The 21,076-nt window shown below is 43.9% G+C and overlaps 1 protein-coding gene across 5 annotated transcripts in view; it reads left to right on the plus strand.

Annotated features, from left to right (window-relative positions):
• DPP6 (dipeptidyl peptidase like 6) overlaps positions 1-21,076 on the plus strand; it is a 574,879-nt gene that overhangs the window by 289,545 nt on the left and 264,258 nt on the right. The window contains exon 1 of one of the 5 annotated variants that reach the window (XM_063181514.1): positions 19,690-20,148. The exons of the other annotated variants lie outside the window; for them this stretch is intronic. Coding sequence (XP_063037584.1) covers positions 20,092-20,148 — 57 coding nt within the window. The 5' untranslated portion in view covers positions 19,690-20,091. Of the gene's footprint in view, positions 1-19,689; positions 20,149-21,076 lie in introns of those variants that run through there. 5 annotated transcript variants of the gene reach the window in all.

The following is a 21,076-nucleotide window of genomic DNA, read 5'->3' on the forward strand; positions in this document are numbered from 1 at the left end:
AGCAAAAATGTGGGAATGCTGAGGTCAATGGGGGCATTCAGAGACATGAGTAGGGAATGACAGATGAGATGGTCATTGCAAAAAGCCTCCATGGGTTCTGTGCCATTCGTATTTAGAGAAAAAGCTGAAGGTCACATCAGAGACTAGAGTACATTTTCCTGGGGGCAAGATGAAATGCTAAAAGGTTTTATGATTATGCCAGGGCAGATAGTTAGGCAATTAGAGCTGTTAAAAATTGTCAAGGCACGGGATCCAGATGAGTTACATCTGAGAACTGAGATGGGAGGAGCAAGTGGAATTGGAAGCTTTGGCAGATATTTTTTGATCCCTCTCCAAGGATGGGGTGGCTGGGGAGGATTGGGCAGCGTGGCTGATGTGGTTGCTCTGTATAAGCAATGCTCCTGAAAAATCCAGAGCCAAAGCAACGCTTTGGTGAGAATATGACTGACAGAGGATATTTTGCTTGGACTTAGGGAGTTCTTGGCTTATCAATTCACTTGACTTTCTGAAACACATTAGTGTGGCAGAAGACAAATGTCAAACAAAGTCCATAATTTATCTGACTTTTCTGAAAGCATAGCATGCAAAATATTGATCTGCTTAAGGAATGCACATTATCTCCTGAAAATGGCTAAAAATTAGCTCAGGGAGGACAAATAGTGTCAGTAACACTGCAGAGGGATAACAGAGCAAACATACATTGTGCATGATCTATTTGCATCGGGTTAGACATCCTTGTGCAACATTTTCCTTGTTTTGAGCTTTAGACTTAAAATGTAGAAGAAAAAGGGGGAAACCTTGTGCTTCCTTGTGCTGAAGTACAGGTGCAGTGAGGGGCAGAAACATCACAAACCATTCAAGGCTGTGCAAGTCTTTAGGCTGTACAAAACTTTGTTTCCATTGCTGACAGGGGCTGCCCCTCAGGCACCATTCTGATTGAAAGGAGCTCAGCTCTGCCAGGGGTGAGGATTGGCCTCATAAAGTATTAATGATGGCAAACTAGATTGTTTCCAGCACAGCTGAATGCCATGTCAGCAAATATTTATTAGAAAAGAATGAAGAATGCAATGTGATATTTTTAACATTTCTCTCTGTGCTGGGCTCCTTCCCCAAAAAGAATTCCTGCTCCTGGCTGGAGATGGGAGCTTGTTACATTGACATTTTCTGAAAAATCCCTTCGCCCAGGATTTTTCCCTGGGAAGCTGAGAAGCCTCAGAGAAAAATGAAAACAATAATTATCTTATTTGCTTTTCCTTTGTTTTGCTCACATGGAATGAGTTTGGAGATTGTTTATCCACGGGTGATTGTTTCATTGGATTCTGCTGTGAGTTGTTTTCACTCATTGGCCAGTCAGGGCCAAGCTGTGTCAGGACTCTGGAGAAAGTCTCAAGGTTTCATTATTATCTTTTTAGCATTCTGTAAGTATTATTTCTGTATTTCTTTAGTATAGTATAGTTTAGTATTCTTTAATATAATAAAGTATCATAAAATAATAATTTGGCCTTCTGAGAACATGGAGTCAAATACATCATTCCTGACTTCCTTCCATTGTCTGGGGGCAATGCAAATACAGTGGGAGCTCCCAAAGCAACAGCAATGGGCTGTTTTTTCTGTGTGTGATGTTTTCCTTGTCTCTTCACCTTCCAAAGTGATATAGGTCAGCATTAAATTGACCCTCTGTGTCTCTGTGGGGCAGTAGATACGCAAAGGAGTAATTTTTTTTCCCCTTCCCCACTTTTCTCTTCATTCTAGGGGTGCATTTATTTCTAGGGGTGTCCTATCTCCTTTTGCAGACTGAAAAAGCAGTAGCAGGGGTCTTGCAGCTGAGATTTTTATTCCAAGTGGGATCTGTCCATGGTGCAAAGGAAGCACACCTCCCATACCTACCTGTGCTGCACATCCTACCCTGCCAGACAGCCCTCTTGCACTGACCCAACAGGAATTCAAACAGGAATTGTGAGTACTCAGCACCTTGAAGGATCCAGCATTGTGGTAATCTCCTCCTCCAGCATAATCTTCATAGCTGAACCACTGCTAATGTGCTTGCTATTCATCTGTTGGAGCATTGAAATAGTAATTATTAATGGCATATTCTTTTGGGTGATCAGCCCAAAAGCTGCAGTGCAAGAGTGTGACCTTGAGTTTTCCTACAGACAATGGAAATTAGTTGATAATGGACAAGAGTAATTGCTTGGATGACAGTGCACCTCTGGAGCTACATCACCACAATACATCACTGAGGCCAGGAGCTTAGCAGGACTCAGGGAAAAAAAATAAAAAGGGAATTAACAAAATGCATACAAGATGTTGAAATGTGTTAAAAATGGGACAGGGGATAATACAGAGGGTAATTATAATGTAATTATATAATTGTATAAGTAAGCACTGTGGTTTCCCTGGGAATGTTGCAAGCAGGGCTGGGCTCAGAGGTGTCTGAGTATTTTTAGAGGCTCAAGTAAATCTTACTGATTGGAGAATTCTTAAACAGTTGGATTATTTAGTTTTGGAAAGGAGACCACAAGGAGGGTATCAAAGGTATCCTGCCAGGAATCCTCAATTTTGGAGCCCTTTTCTCTCACAGTAGAAGAGGATGAAGGGAGGGAATGGGATTAATCAGATTATCAGTACATCTTTTCCCCTTCCTCATATGCAAATACTCATGGTCATTGATGAACAGATGCACAAGAAGCTACAGAGAGGAAGAAACCAGGGTAGCAGAAACCAGAGCAATGAGATTCCCCACCCAAACTCCTGTTAAATAGTTGTCCTTACCAACCCCCTAAATATTTCCCTATGTCTCTTGAAGTCCTGCTGCAAGGCATGGTCCAGAGAAGATAAAATAAAAGCTTCTGAACAGACAATAAGTCTCACATTTATAATATTTGAGTTCAATATTTGAACACACAGATGTTATTTTCACACAACTCCTTTTGTGACAACAAGTTCCATGAGAGATTAATTCTCACAGGTTTGGGAAAAATATGAAAACATAACAAAATCTAGAGTACTGCCATTGTTTTGATTAGCGGCAGCACCTCTTAGGAGGGATAGTCAAGCTCCCCAACATAAATTAAAATCTAAGTATAGGGGATGAAGATAAAAGCTAAACTGGAAGCACAGAATCCTTCCTGGTTTTTACACTTCCTGGATTTAATTATGTTTTGTGCACATTGAATTCACCGATTTGTATTTCTAGTCAGGTCTTCTCTGTGCTCCTGTATTTACATGAACGAAAAGCATTCACAATCATCAGCATAAAGATTAGAAATATATAAAAAGAGCTTTTGGTAGGAATACTAATAACAGAAAATTTGTGCCTTTGAGCAGGTTTGTGAAAGTATTTTTGTAGTTTAATCTGGCTGATTCTGGCTGTCATAATGCAAGCTGTATTAAACTGATCATTAACTTGATCCAATGTAATGTGTTTTGTGCTTTTGATCTTGCTTGCTGCTGCAAATATGTCCTTCATTCAGAAATGCCCTCACATATAAGGCGGCTGCACTTGCAGGCTCCAATTTTATTACATTTGCCAGACTGATGCACTCAGGCCATTTAGTATCACTTTATCACAGATAACAACAGCACAACTAACTACAAAACCACAAAAAGCCTTTAAATTTTACATATTGGAAACTACTTAAAATTCACTTTTAACCAGGGGGTCTTCCTCAAGCTGAGAAGAAAATGTAAAATGTACAATTTCATTACCCTGCATTAAACTTCTATTTTGCCTTTAGAGTTTCACTAGCTAAATCAGCATGACCAAAACCCTCTTTGCTTTCTCTTCTTGATTTTTTTTTTTTTTTTTTTGCATGGAACTTAAAAATGGGTAATATTTCCATGATTTTTCCATTCTGTGGTTTTACTGCTGGGACAATATTGTTTCTGTTCCGGCTTGTGAGCAGTACTTTGTATCTGTTCTTAAACAGATCTGATGCATGAAATGATGATGTTCCTGTGCTTTCTCAGGCTCTCAAGTTATTAGAGCTAAATACTGTCAGGTTTGCTAAATGTTTAGGTGAATGAGCTGCTGTACTGTCAGACCTGAATGTGCAAGTAGTAAAAAGTAGTACTAAAAAGAAAAATTTATCAGCATTTAAAATAAAGAGAAAGAGTGCTGGCATTTTAAAAGGATATTTTCAGGCCTCTTTTTCTCTCTACTGGGTTTTGCACTTTGTGTTAATGAAGTCAGTCTTTCCCCTTTCTTCAGAAAGGCCAGAAATTGATTTTTTTTTCCCTGTTTTTAAAGGAATTTGGGCTTCTCACATGCCTCACTGTGTGAGGACTTTAAAGAAATCTTCACACACGAGTCTTCCCTGAAGATTTAGTTGTACCTAATGGCAACCTCTCCAAACATACTTGTCTGCACTATCCCTTATCATAAATACTTCCCCTCCTTGCAGATGAATTTTAGTCCTGAGTAAGGGATCAATAGCTGAAGGGAATCCTGGAAAAATGAGGCTGGTGCTGTTCCTTAGTGTTTGCTATTCCTATCATTAGGGTTTGCTGTGCCTCAAATCACCCCAGCACCGATGGAGTTTCCATAGTGGGGAAAGCAATTATTGCCAGTTTGCTTTGTAAATGTTGAAAGGCATCTGCTGTTCCTCTGGGGTGCCTGGAGAAATGGAAATTGATGCTGATAATAAACATAATTATAAAGAAGATTGCTGCAAAGTCTCCTGGTCTGTAAAGGAAAAGTGACATTTTAAGGTCTGTGCTATGGATAAAATGAGAATAGATATTGACTTTTAAACCATTATACTGAGGCAGGGATGGATGTTTGATAAAGTCTCACTCATTATGAGACACTACATTGCAAAAAGTTTGTGTTGTATCAGTCCATGATGGCACAAGATTGGAAATTCTTTATTCCCGTGTGTCGTTTGCAAACCTCTGGATCTGGGTTTTCATTGGGGTTGGTTGGTTTATTTAATGCAGAAAGGAAAGGTGTCAAAGACCTTTCCTCTGCAGACTCTCCTAACTCCAGTAAGGTTCAAGCCTGGCCTGTCCAGACCATCATCAGGGACCTGCTGGGTTGCAAAAGACAAAGGAAAATGAATGTCTGGGTTTGGTGCAAAGGCTCTGGCTTGATGTGCCTGCACAATCTAATCTTGAAAACAGCAATGTCAGAGAGGAACAGGATAAGAACACGTTCCATAACAATTTTGCTACCTGATAGTTTATGTGCCAGATATTTAGGCTGAGGTCACAAAATACCAGCTTTTAAATTAGAGACAGCTTGGTGCAAACGCCAGTAATAAAAGAGTCAAGCTGAAAATAATATTGAATAATTACTGTAAAATAAAACTACTATTTTGAAGTTGTAATTGAGTTTGATGCGTCAGGATTATGTTATTGGTAGCAGTTCATGGCTCATCCAATGTTATTATTGCAGAATCAATGTTTTCATTTAATGTTTTCTGGATCGTTGTTGTCATCTGTGGTGCTTAATTGAATAAAAAACAAGATTCACTTGGAATAGATGCAGATAAAAAGTACTAAATTTCTCAGAGGAAGAATGTTTTCACTTTGTTTAACCCAAAGCATTAGTTTATTTGCAAATATAATTGATACTGGCTTGAAGAGCATTCCTGGAGTACATTAAGCAGGACAGCCATAACAACAGTATTAGATTTATGGCAGATGAGTGTAAACAGTGCAGTATTAACTGTAATGGATTCTGGGCTATAAATACACCACCACATCCCACTGGGCAGGATCAGGAGTCTTATTCATGAATGATTTTTAGATGTGCATTGTGTGAAAGGAAAGAAGCCCTGGACTTTGAATTGTAGCACAAAGTTGCACATTTTGGTAATTCTGATCTGCAGGGTAAATGCCAGGTTCAACCCCCAGCAAGGTTGTGGTCTTGGTGTCCAAGCCCAGCACTGAAAGTGGAGACAGAACGCTGAGTTTGGTGCAGGTTCCATCAAATCTCACCTGCCAATGAGCTTCACCTGTGCAGGGAACTGCACATTTTAAATCCTTGCTCAACCCAAACTGAGGTGTAACATCCCAAAAGCTGCTGAATGTGAACCATTCAATCTTTGTGTGTGCAGGAAGGCTACAGAGATGCAGTGCTGCACACATGGAAAGAATCTTCTGCAGGGTGCCTCCAAAGTGAGGGCTGGAAAAAGATATACCTGTCCTGTATGGAGAGAGAAAATCACTGATAGTAAAGCAGTCTCTTCAGGAACAGGCAGCAGAGTGCTGTGGAAGGGGATGCAAAATATTCTTGTTGGGAATGGAAGGTATTTTCTGCAGGGTCTGTTGTTCTGTTGAAAACTCCTCTTGCCCAAAGCACAGGGAGCCCTCAGCAGTGCAGCTCCTTGGTGTTGTTGTGATACAAATATTGTATAAAAAGAAAAATTATAAATTTTCATTTAGAAAATTTTCATTACAGTGATCTTATATGGTGGCTGTATTGATTGCATACAACCACACCACAGGACTATTCTATGAAGAGATGCTTTTTTGGGGTTTGACTTCAGCACACAAAAAATGGGTGTTCATTTTAACTGTTGGAATTGCACTTTCTCTGACTGTATAAGGAGGCTTCAAAATTGATGTGCCTTGCACTTAAAGCCACTCTGAGCCACTTCACAGAGGCAGAGTAACATCAAGGAGCTTCAGTACCTGGGAGAGGATGTGCAGGATTTTGCCAGGGTGAAAGCTCTGTCAGACTTCTTTGCAATCACTTATCTCTGATTATAGAAATTTAAACCTCATTTACAGTGCAAAATCTGATGAATATACTTAAGTTTCTGTATCCCCAAAAAGGATTAATCCCAAACAAATAAACTACACCTTTTCCTCACTTTTCCTCATGGGAGGAGAGTCAAAGTGATGTTCTGATATCATGTTCCACAATTCAGTGAGAGCTCTACTCTTTCAGCAAAGGCCTACCTGCATCACGAGGGCTTATTCTACCATCTGTGTTTGCATAAACTTCTGTTAACAAACCATATTGTTATTGGGGAAAAAAATTAAATCTTTAGAACAGGTTTCTCTGAGGCAGCTGTCTGAATCTTCTGTGTTGCTGGAGAATGTGTCTGTATCAAGGAATGTGAGACAACTGCAGAGTTTATTTAACAGTGAGATAGAAAAATTGTTCATTTTACTGCAATTCATGCCATCCTAATGGACCACTTGATAAGAAAATATTAAAATGTAGTGCTGGATGGACCGTAAGTGAATATTTATTTGCCTTCTACCACTACCACAAAGCTGAACCAACAATCTGAGGCTGGCACTCAATGGTTAAGATGAACTGTTTAATCAGGTCTGTGGCATCCTGCTGTCAATATTATCTGAAGTGAAATCAGTTGAAAGAAAATGCCAATTGAAAGCATCCTTGCAAGACTGTATCTGCTATTTTTGTAACTTTTAATCACATGCAGCCTGTCTCTGGCATCTATGAAGAGGGGAAAAGGTTGGAAATAGATTTATCTATTTTGGAAACCTTGTCTCTTCATTTCTGGACATAATTAAAAGCCTGATCCGTTGCTTAGAGTTTTCCCATGTACTTTGACTTTTCTTTGACTGCTGGAAGGAGTGAAGTGATCAGTGCAGGTACTTCTGAAGAATGATGTCTGTTAAAGCTTTGTACAACAGTTTCCCTTTCATGCTGAGCTCAGATACATTGCCCATCAATCTCCTTATTTTCTGCTCATATTAATCCTCTCAGAGGAGCTACTACTTGTTCTGGTGTCACCAAACTGCAACTCAAGGTGAGAATTAGTTAACTTGGTGCTCTGGATGGCTCCATAAGGCAGATGGAAATTTTATTTATTTATTTATTTATTTATTTATTTATTTATTTATTTATTTATTTATTTATTTTAATGCTGGCCAACTTCTATTTCTATTATTTCAGACTCTTGCAGATTAAGCCTCTAAACATCCCATCCTGCAGTCACTTCCCACACCAGTTGAAGTCTTGATCTACCGAGATGAACAATAGAGATGAAAAGACTGCTGATTCCATGAATAAATATAAGCCCTAAGCTGCCTTATTATCCCTGGAAAATATGTCCAAAAGGATGTCTTTGGGTAATATTTGCAATAAAGGGCTGATAGTGTTCTCAGGACTGATGAAATCTGCCTCTTCTTGTTTCAAAAATTCTGATTTGTTCAACAGAGAATGCAGTGATGGGCGATGCAACTTTTTTCTAGCATAAGTTCATGCATGAATGTGAAACTTTGTGAGTTTTTCAAAGATACTCCACAGGCAGAGCTGGCACTGACCCAGGGTTTTTCAGGACACAATAATTACAGCAAAGCCTGATCTGAGCACATGGCATTGGTCTTCTGCTGCCCACCCTGCTGGGTGGGTTCTAAGTGCTCCTGCATCTCCTCTTGTAACCAGGGCAGGATAACAACAAGCTGGGACAGGAGTGGGCTCAGTTTCTGTCTCTTTGTGAGCTGATTTTTATGTGTGCACACACATGGGGATATTTCATATGTGCGGTTACATGAAATTTGAGAGGTATGTAAATGAGACATGCGTTAATTATCTGTGGCGAGAAAATGGCTCACTCTGGTTTGCTCTCTCACACTCTAGCTCACATTTGATATTTGTGTGATTTCCTAAGGGTTTTATGTTCAGGGTGAAAAGTCTACATTCCTGCATAGCTTTGTGTAACCTTGTTATGGAAGTTAGTGTCAAAATATCTCAATTTTCCTTCTTTGTGCTGTTTTCTAAACTAAATGAAATCACAGTTTGGGTTTGTGGTTTTTTGGTTTTTTGGGGTTTTTTTTTGTTTGTTCGGTTTGTTTTTTTTTGTGTGTGCAAGAATTCAGAGGCTCCCAGCTGTAGGCTACTTTGAAATGTTTGTGTCATTATTTCTACTTTTCTCTCTTCAGAATATAGTAAAATCAGAAGGTCAGAGATACCAAATCAAACAATAATGTAGGAAAACTGTGTTGGAGACAAGCTTACTAGTGAGTGTTATAGAAAGGACACAGCTCTTGTTATGGGTTGAGTGTGGGAAATTATGATTAAGTACATCAGAGTGTCATGGACATATTTTATGAAAAATCCTTTTGCTAGGATCTTTTCTCCTGAGACGCCTCAAAAACAAAATGTAAGCAATGATTATCTGCTGCTGTGGAATGCAACAGGTGCATCTTTTATTGGTCTCATGTGGTTGTTTTTAATTAATGGCCAATCACAGTCCAGTTGTCTCAGACTCTCTGGTCAGCCACAAGCCTTTGTGATCATTCCTTTTCTATTCTTAGCTAGCCTTCTGATGAAATCCTTTCTTCTATTTTTTTATTATAGTTTTAATATATTGTTTTCTTTGAATATAATATCTATCATAAAATAATAAATCAGCCTTCTGAAACATGGAGTCAAGATTCTCATCTCTTCCCATGTCAGGACTGCCTGCAAATTCAACAGTTGGTGACCCCAAGTGAGGAACAGTTCAACATCAGAGTACCTGCAGAGTACCTGCAATGTTTTGGGGAGGCTGTATAATATTTTATTCATATTCATAAATAAATGTGAAGCTCTGTAAACTGGGTTGGAACAATCTCAAATCCTGAGTCCCAGTGAGTTAAACAGAGGTCCCCCAGTGAGTGTTGCTCAGCACTCCTAGCACCCTTCAGCAACACTCAGACATCCAGAGCCATTCCCTGTGCCTCAGCCTGGCTGTCAAACCCCAAAGGAACAAACCCCTCTGATGGGAAGGCACAGGGAGTAAGAGAGATACACTTTTGGCAAGAGACTTTTTTATGTTTCCTGCACATTTTGGACATCCCATCTCTGCTGCTGCTGCTCTTGTGCCACTGACAGTCACAGCCTTTTAAAGACTCACCCCTGTTTCCAGCAGGGACAAGGCTGAGGCACCCTTTGTAAATTAAAGTGGCAATGTGAGGGTTTCACCCCTTCTGCCTGCAGGACATCAGGGGCTGTGAATCTGCCCCTGCTCCAGCCCCACCTGAGTGCCCAAGGTGGCATTGCTGAATACCTGCTGAGTCTCTGTCATTAATGAACATTATCAAGGCTAAATAATGGATATCTTTTCCCCTTTTAGAGGTCTTTTGCTGTGCCCAGAGCCCTGCTGTTCTACTCTAAGATGTACAGCATTTATAGATGTTATGCCTCTCTTCTGCATTAATTTTCTTGTTCTACAGCTAGATCTAATAAATACATGAGAACAGGACTTCACCACCACACTACTTGAATTATTTATTCTATTTTGGTTTCTATTTGGGCAGTTACACACTGCATGTGTTTGTACATCATGCTGTAAGGTTTCCACTTTCTTTACTGTGTCATCTGGCTACAAGTGAGCTGGGAATCTGGTTTGGTGCAGTGTCCTCAGAGCTGAAGAGTACCTCTCTGAGGCATTTGAACCAGTGACACAGTACTAGCATGCTTGTGAAAATGAAAGCTCTTTAAGGTGGTAGAAATGCCATGTCAAAAGTGATGGTCAGTTTTTTTAAAAATTGAAGCAAGGCATTGTTCTGGTTTCTGTTTGCTTCATCACAACAGAAGCAACTCTTGAGGTTACAGTAGTAACAAGCCAATTCTGTTCACCTCCTTTATCTATTTTAGTAAACACACACTTGTACCTCTGTGTTGGGGTTCTGAGTAGACCTTTCCAATTGGCCCATTTTCCATAAATTGCATTTCCCATAGAGGGCTTTCAATGTACCAGTAACAGTTTTGTGTGTCCTCTGGGATAAGTACATGTATTGTGCAAGACCTGCAGTCCAGAAAGGTGAATGCAGGGTGGGTAATGAGGCACACAGGGGGAAACTGAGAGAGGTGACATGAATCTGTGCATTACTTGTTTTATCTGCTCAGTGGAGTTTTGCCCAAGTGTTTTTTTCTGCCTCTTCCTTCCACTTTCAGACTTGAGAACAGAGATCTGAAAACATTGTGGGTTTGCCTTCTCCAAAAATAAAGACATGAAGCAGACAGGAAGGGCTTTGGGTCCCTTTGTGCCTCTTTCAGAGAAGACAAGTGTTGGCAGTGTTTTCATTGTTCAGACTCTTGAGGAGGTTATTTTAGGTTGGAGGAAAAGCTTATCTACCACAGAGCTAGCAGGAATGCAGCAACATATGCTCACCACAACAGATTTAATACCAAGAAGTCTAGAAACACTTGATAAAAACCACACCAGCTTACAAATCCTCACAGTCCCCACCAGAAACTGAGGGCAGTGGTCACCACAACCCATCCAGCTCCCGTGAGGGACTGAACACCAGAGAAAACAGCAGGGCAGGTGGCAGAGGTGACATCTTTGCACCTCTTGGTGTTGTTTGGGAATGGTTGAGAGAAGTTGTGAGGCTAACATGGTGTTCAGTGGGTCACCACTCCTCAGGGCCCAGTGGTCACAGCCTCTGCTGCAGGTGATGGAAGCCCTGAGGAGATCCTCTCCAAATGGCCAAATGTGGGCTCAGCCTGCCCAGCCCGCAGGATCCACATTTTTATGTTCAGAAACTGAGGTTGTTTGGTCTTTATGCCTCCATCACCTGTGAGACTTCAGAGATTGTCTTGGTACAACTTCCATGTATGAGACATCTGTCATTATTTTGTGTGACCGTGTTCACAAGGGTCTGAGGATGAGGGAAGAGACGAGGATCTGACTCCACGTTTCAGAAGGCTTGATTTATTATTTTATTATATATATTATATTAAAAATATACTAAAAGAGTAGAAGAAAGGATTTCATCAGAAGGCTAGCTAAGAATAGAAGAAGAAAAATGATAACAAAGGCTTGTGGCTCAGACAGAGAGTCTGAGCCAGCTGACTGTGATTGGCCATTAATTAGAAACAACCACATTGAGACCAATCACAGATGCACCTGTTGCATTCCACAGCAGCAGATAATCAATGTTTACATTTTTTTCCTGAGTCCTCTCAGCTTCTCAGGAGGAAAAATCCTAAGGAAAGGATTTTTCATAAAAGATCTCTGTGACAATTTTCCATAACCTCACTATTAAAAGTGTGTGGTTCATGTTGTGAGTTCAAGTATTTTTTGATTTTTTTTTTTTTTTGTTAAAGCTGATACAAAAGTAAATGAAAAATAACAGTGATTGTGATGAAAAGTGTACTTCATAAAACAAATGCTTAAAAAGCCACTTGCTCCAGCTGCAGCTTTTATGTACAAGGATCTCTCAGGCAATGTATGTGCTTACATAAGAAGTCTTTCACAACATTTACATTTAAACCAGTCATCATCTTATATGCAGATCATTTATTCATCCTATAAATCACTTTGGAGCTAAAAATGAAGATGAGGCTTCCTCTTTTCCAAGCAGTAGGCTGCTAAACAGCCTAATGCGTTTGCAGCTGTTGTGAACATGGGGATCCTCTACTTGATTCTCAGTGATTTGGGAGGTATTTTCTCATCCCTGGTGATGTCTTTTACATTTTCTCACCTGGATATTTCAGTTCCAAAATATGTGTTAGGGAAGGGAAGGGAAGGGAAGGGAAGGGAAGGGAAGGGAAGGGAAGGGAAGGGAAGGGAAGGGAAGGGAAGGGGGAAGGAAAAAGAGCTGAGAAATAAATTCTTCCATTCCTAAAACAACAATTAAAAAGAACGCATACTGAGTCAATAAGGAAGGAATTCAGACGCTACCTAGAAATAACCAGGAGCTATGGGGGGAAAATGTCAGTGAATATTGATCCCTAAGAGCACAGGGAGCAGGAACACTGAGCCAGACTGTGAGGAAGCAAACTTTGCAAAAGCAATTTGGAGACCATTCACAGCTGGCACTGAAGCTGGGGCCTCAGAAGTCTCTCTCACACGGATAAACAAGTGAGAAAGAGGCATCTGTTGCATTGCAGCTGCCAAGGTTACAGCAGCAGGAGCAGACAGAGGGGCAGAGAAAAGCCAGCAGCAGGGTCTGCATTCCTTGCAGGGATAACAGTCAAACAATTGTGGCACTGCTCATCCCCTGCCTTTGAGACTGAGATGATGTATTAAAATATATACACAGACTCAAAAAATAACCCCACAGTGGATTCAAAGTAATGTTTTTGAACAGTAACTACTTCAATAGAAAAGTCTGACTGTCACACTTGATCTTTAGGTAGGCAAACCAAAGTGGGTGCGGAATCCTGAAGTGAGAAGAGCACAAGTACCTGCCTGCTGTGTTCCCCAGAGACACACTCCAATCCAGGCAGGAAAGTGCTGTGCAAAACAGCTCTAGCTGTGCATGAAAGAGCAGACTTCTTCACAGCTTGCATGCCCTGTGTTGTCTTATTTGTTTACCATGAACTGTGGGGTCCTGGAACTTGGAGCGGCAGCGGGAAATGGGAAGCAGCAGAATACAGTGCTTCAAATCACCCTATTATAATAATTTTAAACCACCTTCTTCTGCTCAAGATTAAAAAAATATTTTTAAAAAAAGGCAACTTAGTGAGGCTTTGGTAATGGACAAATGGTAACAACACCACAGGACTTTTATGTAGACACACAAGTTGTTCTTGCAATTCCCATTGTCCCTGTGTCCCCTGCTGCCACACACCTGCTGTCTCAGATAGCAGGAGTTCTCATACTTGTGGGAACATTTTGAAGTGTATCCCCTGTAGGAACAGATATTCATGCAAATGACTAATTAATGGCATTGACTGAATAAACTGGATTTGATCTACTAAATGAAAATAGCACACCAGATTGCTTTCCTAATGATTTTGGTCATGCTTTCTTAATGGCTTTGGTCATGCGTAATGGAAATGTGATGTATTTTTAACTGTAACTATATTCATAATCTGTTACTGCCTCTAGTCCTTTCACAGAACCTCTGAAATCAGGAAAATCATCCATCTGAGTGGATCCCCAAGACAGAGAGGTCCTCAGTGGAGCTTCTGAAAGTTCCTCTGGACACAGAGACCCTCCCATGACTGACCCTTGGTAGAACCAACACGTTGGAGACAACCAGAGAGGGGCAACAGTAGCAGGGCTGATGCAAGATAAAGCTGATTAGTGCATCTCCTTAAAGGCCAAAGATTTTCCTTTCTTTTATAATCAAATTAGTTTTGGGATGTCCATTGACAAAGAGAGAAATCTTGCCAAAGCTAGGGATTAACTTGGAACAAGACTTAAAGTGGTTTTTTGGTCTTCTAATAATATTGTGACAAGCAGTGCTGGGGATGGTGTGTGGGCAATAGAGATGCTCTGCAGCCTTTGTAGGAGTAGGGCTGATGTCAGCTGATCTCCCACTAAGTGTTTCCAATTCCAAATTCCAACTGGGGACGTTGCTGTGCAATAATGTGATATTAGTGTTGTCACATTCTTGGAGAGGGGCAGGGCACAAACTGTGCTTTCTGAACAAAACAAAATTAAATTCTCCCTCTCCGAGGCTCATTCAGATGAGCACAGAACAGAAATCTCCAGAATGAACAGGCAGGATGTCTGCCTTCTTCTGAAGCATCTAAAGCACAAACTCCTGTAAAAAGAGCTTCTAACCATGCAGACCTCATGGGTTCAAAGCTTTCTGTTCTTTGGCATCTTCTGTATGAGGAGCCCTTGACCTCCAGAGGGATCTGCAGAGGAGGTGCAGCCCCTTGTGACTCACTGCATCTGAGCCATGCAGGTACAGAAGGAGAGGGGCTGTGCCATTGCTTTGTGTGTGGATGAGATGTTGACACTGGGACTGAGGAATGGTAGGTGGTCAGCATCCTACCCTGGCACATCTTGGGACTATGGACATCTTTATTTTTATGGACCCTTTCCTCTTGTTCCTCTTGGAATTTCTCTATGAAATTGGAATGGTGGTGGAATAGGGCACCAAAGGTATTTTATCAGTCAAAGGTATTTTTATCAGTATTTTTATCAGTGGAGATTTACCTTTTCTGGAGTATGCTGCTGGGCTTAGAAGAGCATTGTTCAGGCCTTGTGCTCCCACCCTGCTGCCTCCACACCTTGGACAGCAGCACCAACACACACTGAGCACTGCTCCCCTTCCATCCTGTGGGCCAGTATTGACCATTTACTGAATGCTAAAATCCATGGCTGCAACATTTTTAAAGGTTTATCTCACCTTTCTCATAGTGGATGCCTGTGCTGGCAAAGTCTCTCTCTTCCTGGGTTGTCTTTAAAACATCTGCTACCTACAAAACTGTCCTAAAAACCTGTAGCCCTTACACCTTTTCCTTTGAGTGGAAACATGCCTCTGAGTGGATTTTTCTCTTGCCATGTGCTTTCCTGGGTATTGTGTCCTTCCTGAACCCAGAGCAAATCAGCCAAACCAGTGGGAGCTCTCAGCAAGTATGAGGCCCAGAGGGGCTGGCTGTACAAAACCACATTGAGTGATGTGTTCTGCTGGATGCAGCACATTACTGCACCCCAAATATTAATGATACTAATGGATTAGAACCCCCCAAAATTTCAGATAAATAACTCTCCATGGGACCTGGTCATTATCTGGAGAAAGGAGTACATTAACAGACTGATCAAATGTATGGTTAATCAAGTAGAATTAATTTCTACCCACTTTGCCCACTGGCTTCAACTTCCTTGCTGTGGTAATAAAAGGGAAATAAATAACCCAGTGTGGTACAGCTAAAGCCCCAGGTTTCAATGGAGCAGAAGGGTTCTGCATCCAATAAATGTACCTGCTGCTGCTGCTTATCCCTGCTCTAGTCTGTGCTCCCTGGAACAGATGTGTGCAGCTGCAGGGCTCACTGTGAGCCCAGGCTGCTGGTGGCTCTGCCCTCTGTAACTCACAGGGAGCAGGAATGCTCTGCACTGACTCCTGAGAGCCCCTTGCTGCTTCCCATAAAGGAGCTGCTCTGCATCCAGACACCTCTGCTGCCAGGGAAGGGCAGAATCAAGGATGGCCTTGCACCCTCATCTGCTAAAAAATGTTTGGCAGCAGTAACAAACTGCTCCTTTTGCTATCACGTGTTGCTGTAATGCTTCATCACAAAAAAAGGTTGTGTGCTTTAGCTCCTAGGAGTTCACAAGTCTTTGTGGTGATGACTCTTTGTGGTGGTGACAGTTTGAGCTTTTGTTCCACCTTATCCTCCAGAGCCACTGGAACATTAATTCCTCTTTGCAGTGCTCAAGGTTTTCAACAATCTTTGAGCAGGAAGAAGCTTTGTGGTGACTTTGTGAACTCCAAGGAGAATTTTAAGAATGATCCCAGGCCACAATCTTGTTCCTACCAGTCTCAGGAGAGTGAAGCACTTTCCTTCTAACAGAAAATGCTCCAGGACATGTGTGACTAATTTGTTACAAGGTAATTAAAAATTATCTGTATTACTGCAGTGCTGCATGATTTTGTTGAAGCAAGCACTCTGGGTGAAGATGAGTGGAGAAGCTGGAACAGCTCCTTTCACCTGTTGCTGGTTCCTCTCCTGATGGGAGGGAGTTGGCTCTGTCCTGCTGTCAAGCCTGGGGATGGCATTCATGTGATTGTAGCTGGCATTTTGAGCATACATCTTGGTTAATGGGGAGAGCTGTCTGTGCTCAGAGTGGGCTCCTGAGCTGTCCCAGTGGTGGCACAGTGCAGACCACATGGATTGATGGAGGATGCTCATGGCAGAGATGCAGTTTGTGTGGGCAGGGAGTGAGTCTGGAGACTGACACCTTCCCATGGCATGGACAAGGAGTGGCTAAAAACATGTTTCAGGTGTGGGTAGTACAGGTTGGACAGCCTGTTGTACATTTGACCCTGGCAGGGAGGAACAAGCTGCTCCCTGTGTCCTTGTGATCACTGGGATGCTGTGGGGAGGGATGGATGGGAAGGTTGCACTCCCAGGGTCCTTGTCTGCCAGTGCCTCCTGCCATGCCCCTAATGTGGCTGTTTGGGACCCATCCTTCTGCCTGCTGCCTTTGGCAGGGGCAGATTCTTGTCCTTTGATAGGGCTGTGCTAATCCTTCATCAGTGATGGCTCAGCCAAGCAATGGCGTTGGTACCCTAACACTGCCCAGAGGTCAGGAGGGACAGCCTCACCCTGCTGCTGTGTGAGGAGATCATTCTCTGCCTGCGACTAATAATCACTCCTGGATGGCAGTGGCCACTGCTGCTCCTCCAGTGTCTCCCCGGGAGGTGTTTGGCAAGCTCAGAACCCCTTTGATGGAGGCAGGAGGGTGACAGAGAGCTTGAGGATGTCACTGCCACATCCTCAGGCAGTGAGCAGCTGGTGGCCACCTGATGGATGGGACAGCCTGCCCTGGTTGGAGGTGACAGCCGGGCAGGGAGATCAAGGATTTCAGAAACACTGGGGTGGCTGTGCCAGAACAGCAGCCTCCTAATGCACCCCTGTAATGAGGCTCAGCCACATGCATTTGCATTGCTAACTGCTGGACTAATTAGCACAATTAACTTCTTCTGTGTCCAACAACAAGCTCAGTGGGGAAAAAAAACTACATTGTGAGGAAGAGTGGCCATTTCCAGAACAACAGTTAAAACTGTGTCTTAAGTTGTTAACTGTGAAAGAATTGAATCTGCAGGGGGAGGGCATGCAGTGCAATTAAGTTTAGGGATTGCCAGTGTAGGGCGGTCAGGGACACAGTGAATGGCCCATGTTTTAAAAAGGGATCTGTTTTGTAGAAATTTCCAGCATGAACAGTGGAGGAGTAAAATAAAACAACCAATTAAATAACAAAAATCCCACAACTAAAAAGAAACCCTAAAACCAACACACCGATTCCAAATACAGTTTTGTTTCATTTGAATTCCTCTCGGAAAGAAAAATAGCAGAAGTGTGGAGTAAAGCAAGCCTTCATTACCACTCACAACAGGTAGAAAAGTAGACCAAGCCAATTGGAAAATTCAAACTGATCCACTTATATAAAACCTTGAAAACAATTTTGTTCTGATGGCTGGGGAAAAATGTATGAACAACAACCTCACAGTAAACATTTAGAAAATACTGTGACTTAAACTATGGGGACTGAAGGGATGGAATTGCAATGTAAGCTAGGACTGTGTCAGAGTATAATTCAGCAAGAAATCAACACAGGCTGTTAGATTTGAATGCAAATTATTGTTTCTTGTTAGAGAGGTGCTATTCACTTATTTTTTAAATGAGCTGTTGCCTGAATTGTGGCACCTGGGAAAAGGCAAGGTTGTCCAGTTTACTACCAGCACAATTTTGTGTTGCAGATCTTTTATGCCATGGTTCCTATGAACTCTTGTGGATGTAATGGTGAAAATGCAGAAACAGTTAGGGAGTCTTGAGTGGTGCCTTGTAGAGATCTAGGGAAACTTGGCCTGGTGTTGGTCTATTCCTGAACCAAAGATGAAAATTATCCCAGGTGTAAGGAGACATTGACTGCAGTGGTGTTGGTGAATGTGACCTTGTGTAACAACTCCGTGTTGTAGAATTGGGTATCAAACGAGGCATAATCACTTCCCCGTCAGATAAACACTGTGATGTTCCCTTTCCTTAGCAGGCTCAGCCGAGATCCCAGCACCACGTGAGCGAGAGAACATTTATCTTTACACAGCACTACAACAGCCCTGAGCTCAGCTCCGGGCTCCATCCCGGCTGTGCTGGGTAGGAGGTGAAGATGGGAGAGGCAGCAAAAGTGGCATTTTCGTGTCACCAGGTGTTGGGGTGAGTGAGGGCTCCATCAGTCCCGAGCAAACACCGAACTGTGCTGCTCTGAGTTTTGTCCACCCACGCCAGGGCTCCTTCCCGGAGCGTGGCCCTGGCTCTGTGCCCCATGCTCGGCACATCCCGTGATGGCAGCCAGGTGGGCGAGCGGGCTCGGGAGCCCCCTTTGCCAGCTCCGATGTGCCGGAGCGATCTCTGCCGTGGCAGAGAGGCTGCAGGGAGCGAGCTGCAGCGGGGAACGCGTGCCCGTGTGTCACCCTGCAACGTGACCTACATGGCAGCCGCCACAGCGCGGTGGCCCCCGGCACATCGGGGACATGGAGGGGGCTGGGGGAGGCTGGGGGCCACCTTTCACCCTTCGGCAGTGTAGGGGCTCACTGGAGCTCCCTGAGGACGCTCCCCGGAGCGTCGGTCCCATCGCTGCCTGGGTACCCTGGCAGCGCGCTGCATCCTCGGGAGCCGCGCTGGCAGCTGGGCAGAGGTTACCCTGGGCACGGCTCTGCTGGGCAAGGGCTGCTCTGGGCACGGCTCTGCTGGGCAGGAGCTGCCCTTGGCACCGCTCTGCTTGGCACGGCTCTGCTTCAGAGCCGGGCACTGACGGAGCCTCTGTAAGTTGCGAGAAGACGGGAGCGCGCCTGCCAGAAACTCCGCGGGTGCGCGGCCCCGAGGGGATGCGGGACGGGGGATGCGGGATGGGGGATGCGGGACGGGGCAGCGGCCCCCGGGGGATACAGGATGGGGCAGCGGCTCCGCAGGGATGCAGGAAGGGGCAGCGGCCCCCGGGGGATGAAGGACGGGGGATGCAGGACGGGCCAGCGGCCCCCGGGGGTTGAAGGACGGGGGATGCAGGACGGGCCAGCGGCCCCCGGGGTTGAAGGACGGGGGATGCAGGACGGGGCAGCGGCCCCCGGGGGATGAAGGACGGGGGATGCAAGACGGGGCAGCGGCCCCCGGGGTTGAAGGACGGGGGATGCAGGACGGGCCAGCGGCCCCTGGGGGATGAAGGACGGGGGATGCAGGACGGGCCAGCGGCCCCGCTGCCGGCGCTCCGGAGGGGGATGGAGCAGGGCCGGCCGTGCACAGCCCGGCGATGGCTCCGCCAGCCCCGGTGCATGCGCAAGGCGCGGGCGGCCGCCGTGGAGGTGGGGAGGGAGGGAGCGAGGACCACATCGCTGCCTCCGGCTCCGAGCTGCCAGTTGCTGGTTGCCAAGCAGTTATCATTGTTTCTGTGACGATTGCAGAGGCTGTTGCTAATTGAAGAAGCCCCCACAGCATCCTTCTCTCTGCTCCTGCTTCTTCTTTTATTTTAGAGGCTCAAGGGGGAAGACAGCCAGACTAGTGCTTTTTTACATTGCATTTTTATTTATTTCTTTTTTGTGGGGGTGGGAAATTTCTCAGCTGGTGATTAAGTGATGGACTAGTTACTCATCCGTATCCCTTTAGTCTTTGTGTGTGTGTGTGTGTGTGTGCGTGTATGTCTGAACACACAGACAAGCTTACACACACACACACACACAGAGTAAAATCCTGTTTGCCACTGCAGTGGGCACAAATAGGTAAGCATGACTACAGCCAAGGAGCAAAATGCATCAGGGAAACAAGCCCAACAGCAAGACCAGGTAAATGCTTATATTCCTCAATTTCAAACAGATACAGATGTGCAATGTGTAGCTTTGTGTTTCTTGCATGATTGTTATGATTTTTTTAAAAAATCTTTTTGGTGTGTGTTCTTAAAATTGTCAACTGAGTCACCAGGCAGTGGCAGGAGGGAAGTGCTGTGTAGCTGGGTTCAAGGTCTGCTTTCTCGGTGTGTGTGGAGACTTGGGGGGAAAGCTGAAATTGTGATAATTTTAACAGCCTGCTCCTCTTGCTGAAGGGAACAGAGGTTTGTTCTGTAACTTGTTCCTTAAATGTGTGCTGGGAGGGGGAGTATGTTGGGATGAAGGCCCTTTCTCACTGGAAGAAGGGGGCAAGGGTATTTAAAAGCCCTTCTGCAGATGGATATAAAATTGTAAAAGTCGTGTGCAGCTTCTCACTTTGTCGTGCACTTTCAGTGAATTTTTCTTGCCTGGCATTGTCTTGGAGGGGCACTTCAGGGTACAGAGTGTGCCCAGGCTGTGCACAAGCAAGCAGGGATGGCAGGGGGGCAAAAAGCAGCTGCAAGTAGGCAAAACTCCTACTGGCTTCGGGGCAAATTGCTGTGCTCACAGCATCTCTGAACTCGGGTAATCTATTTCTCTTGGTAGGTGCTTTATGTGTTTCTGGAGAGGTAGAAAGTTAAAGATTTCATTTTCTCTGTCAAGGCTGTATTTTGGAGGATATTCCTCTCTGCCTGCACTTACCAGGATGGAATGAAGTCAAAACTTTCCCTGTCTAAAAAGCAGCGGGTGGCAGAAAAAAAAAAAAAAAAAGGGATTTATCCTCAGCTGTAAAGGATGGGCAGAGTTACGAAGTGGTGGCATAAGGGAAAGCCTGGCTGCGATCTCGGAGCTCCAGCTGAGGCTGGTGGAGGCTCCTGGGCTCTGGGGGCACTTGGCACATCAACAT

This window comes from Melospiza melodia, chromosome 1 (assembly GCF_035770615.1).
Source record: "Melospiza melodia melodia isolate bMelMel2 chromosome 1, bMelMel2.pri, whole genome shotgun sequence".
Lineage (NCBI taxonomy): Eukaryota > Metazoa > Chordata > Aves > Passeriformes > Passerellidae > Melospiza > Melospiza melodia.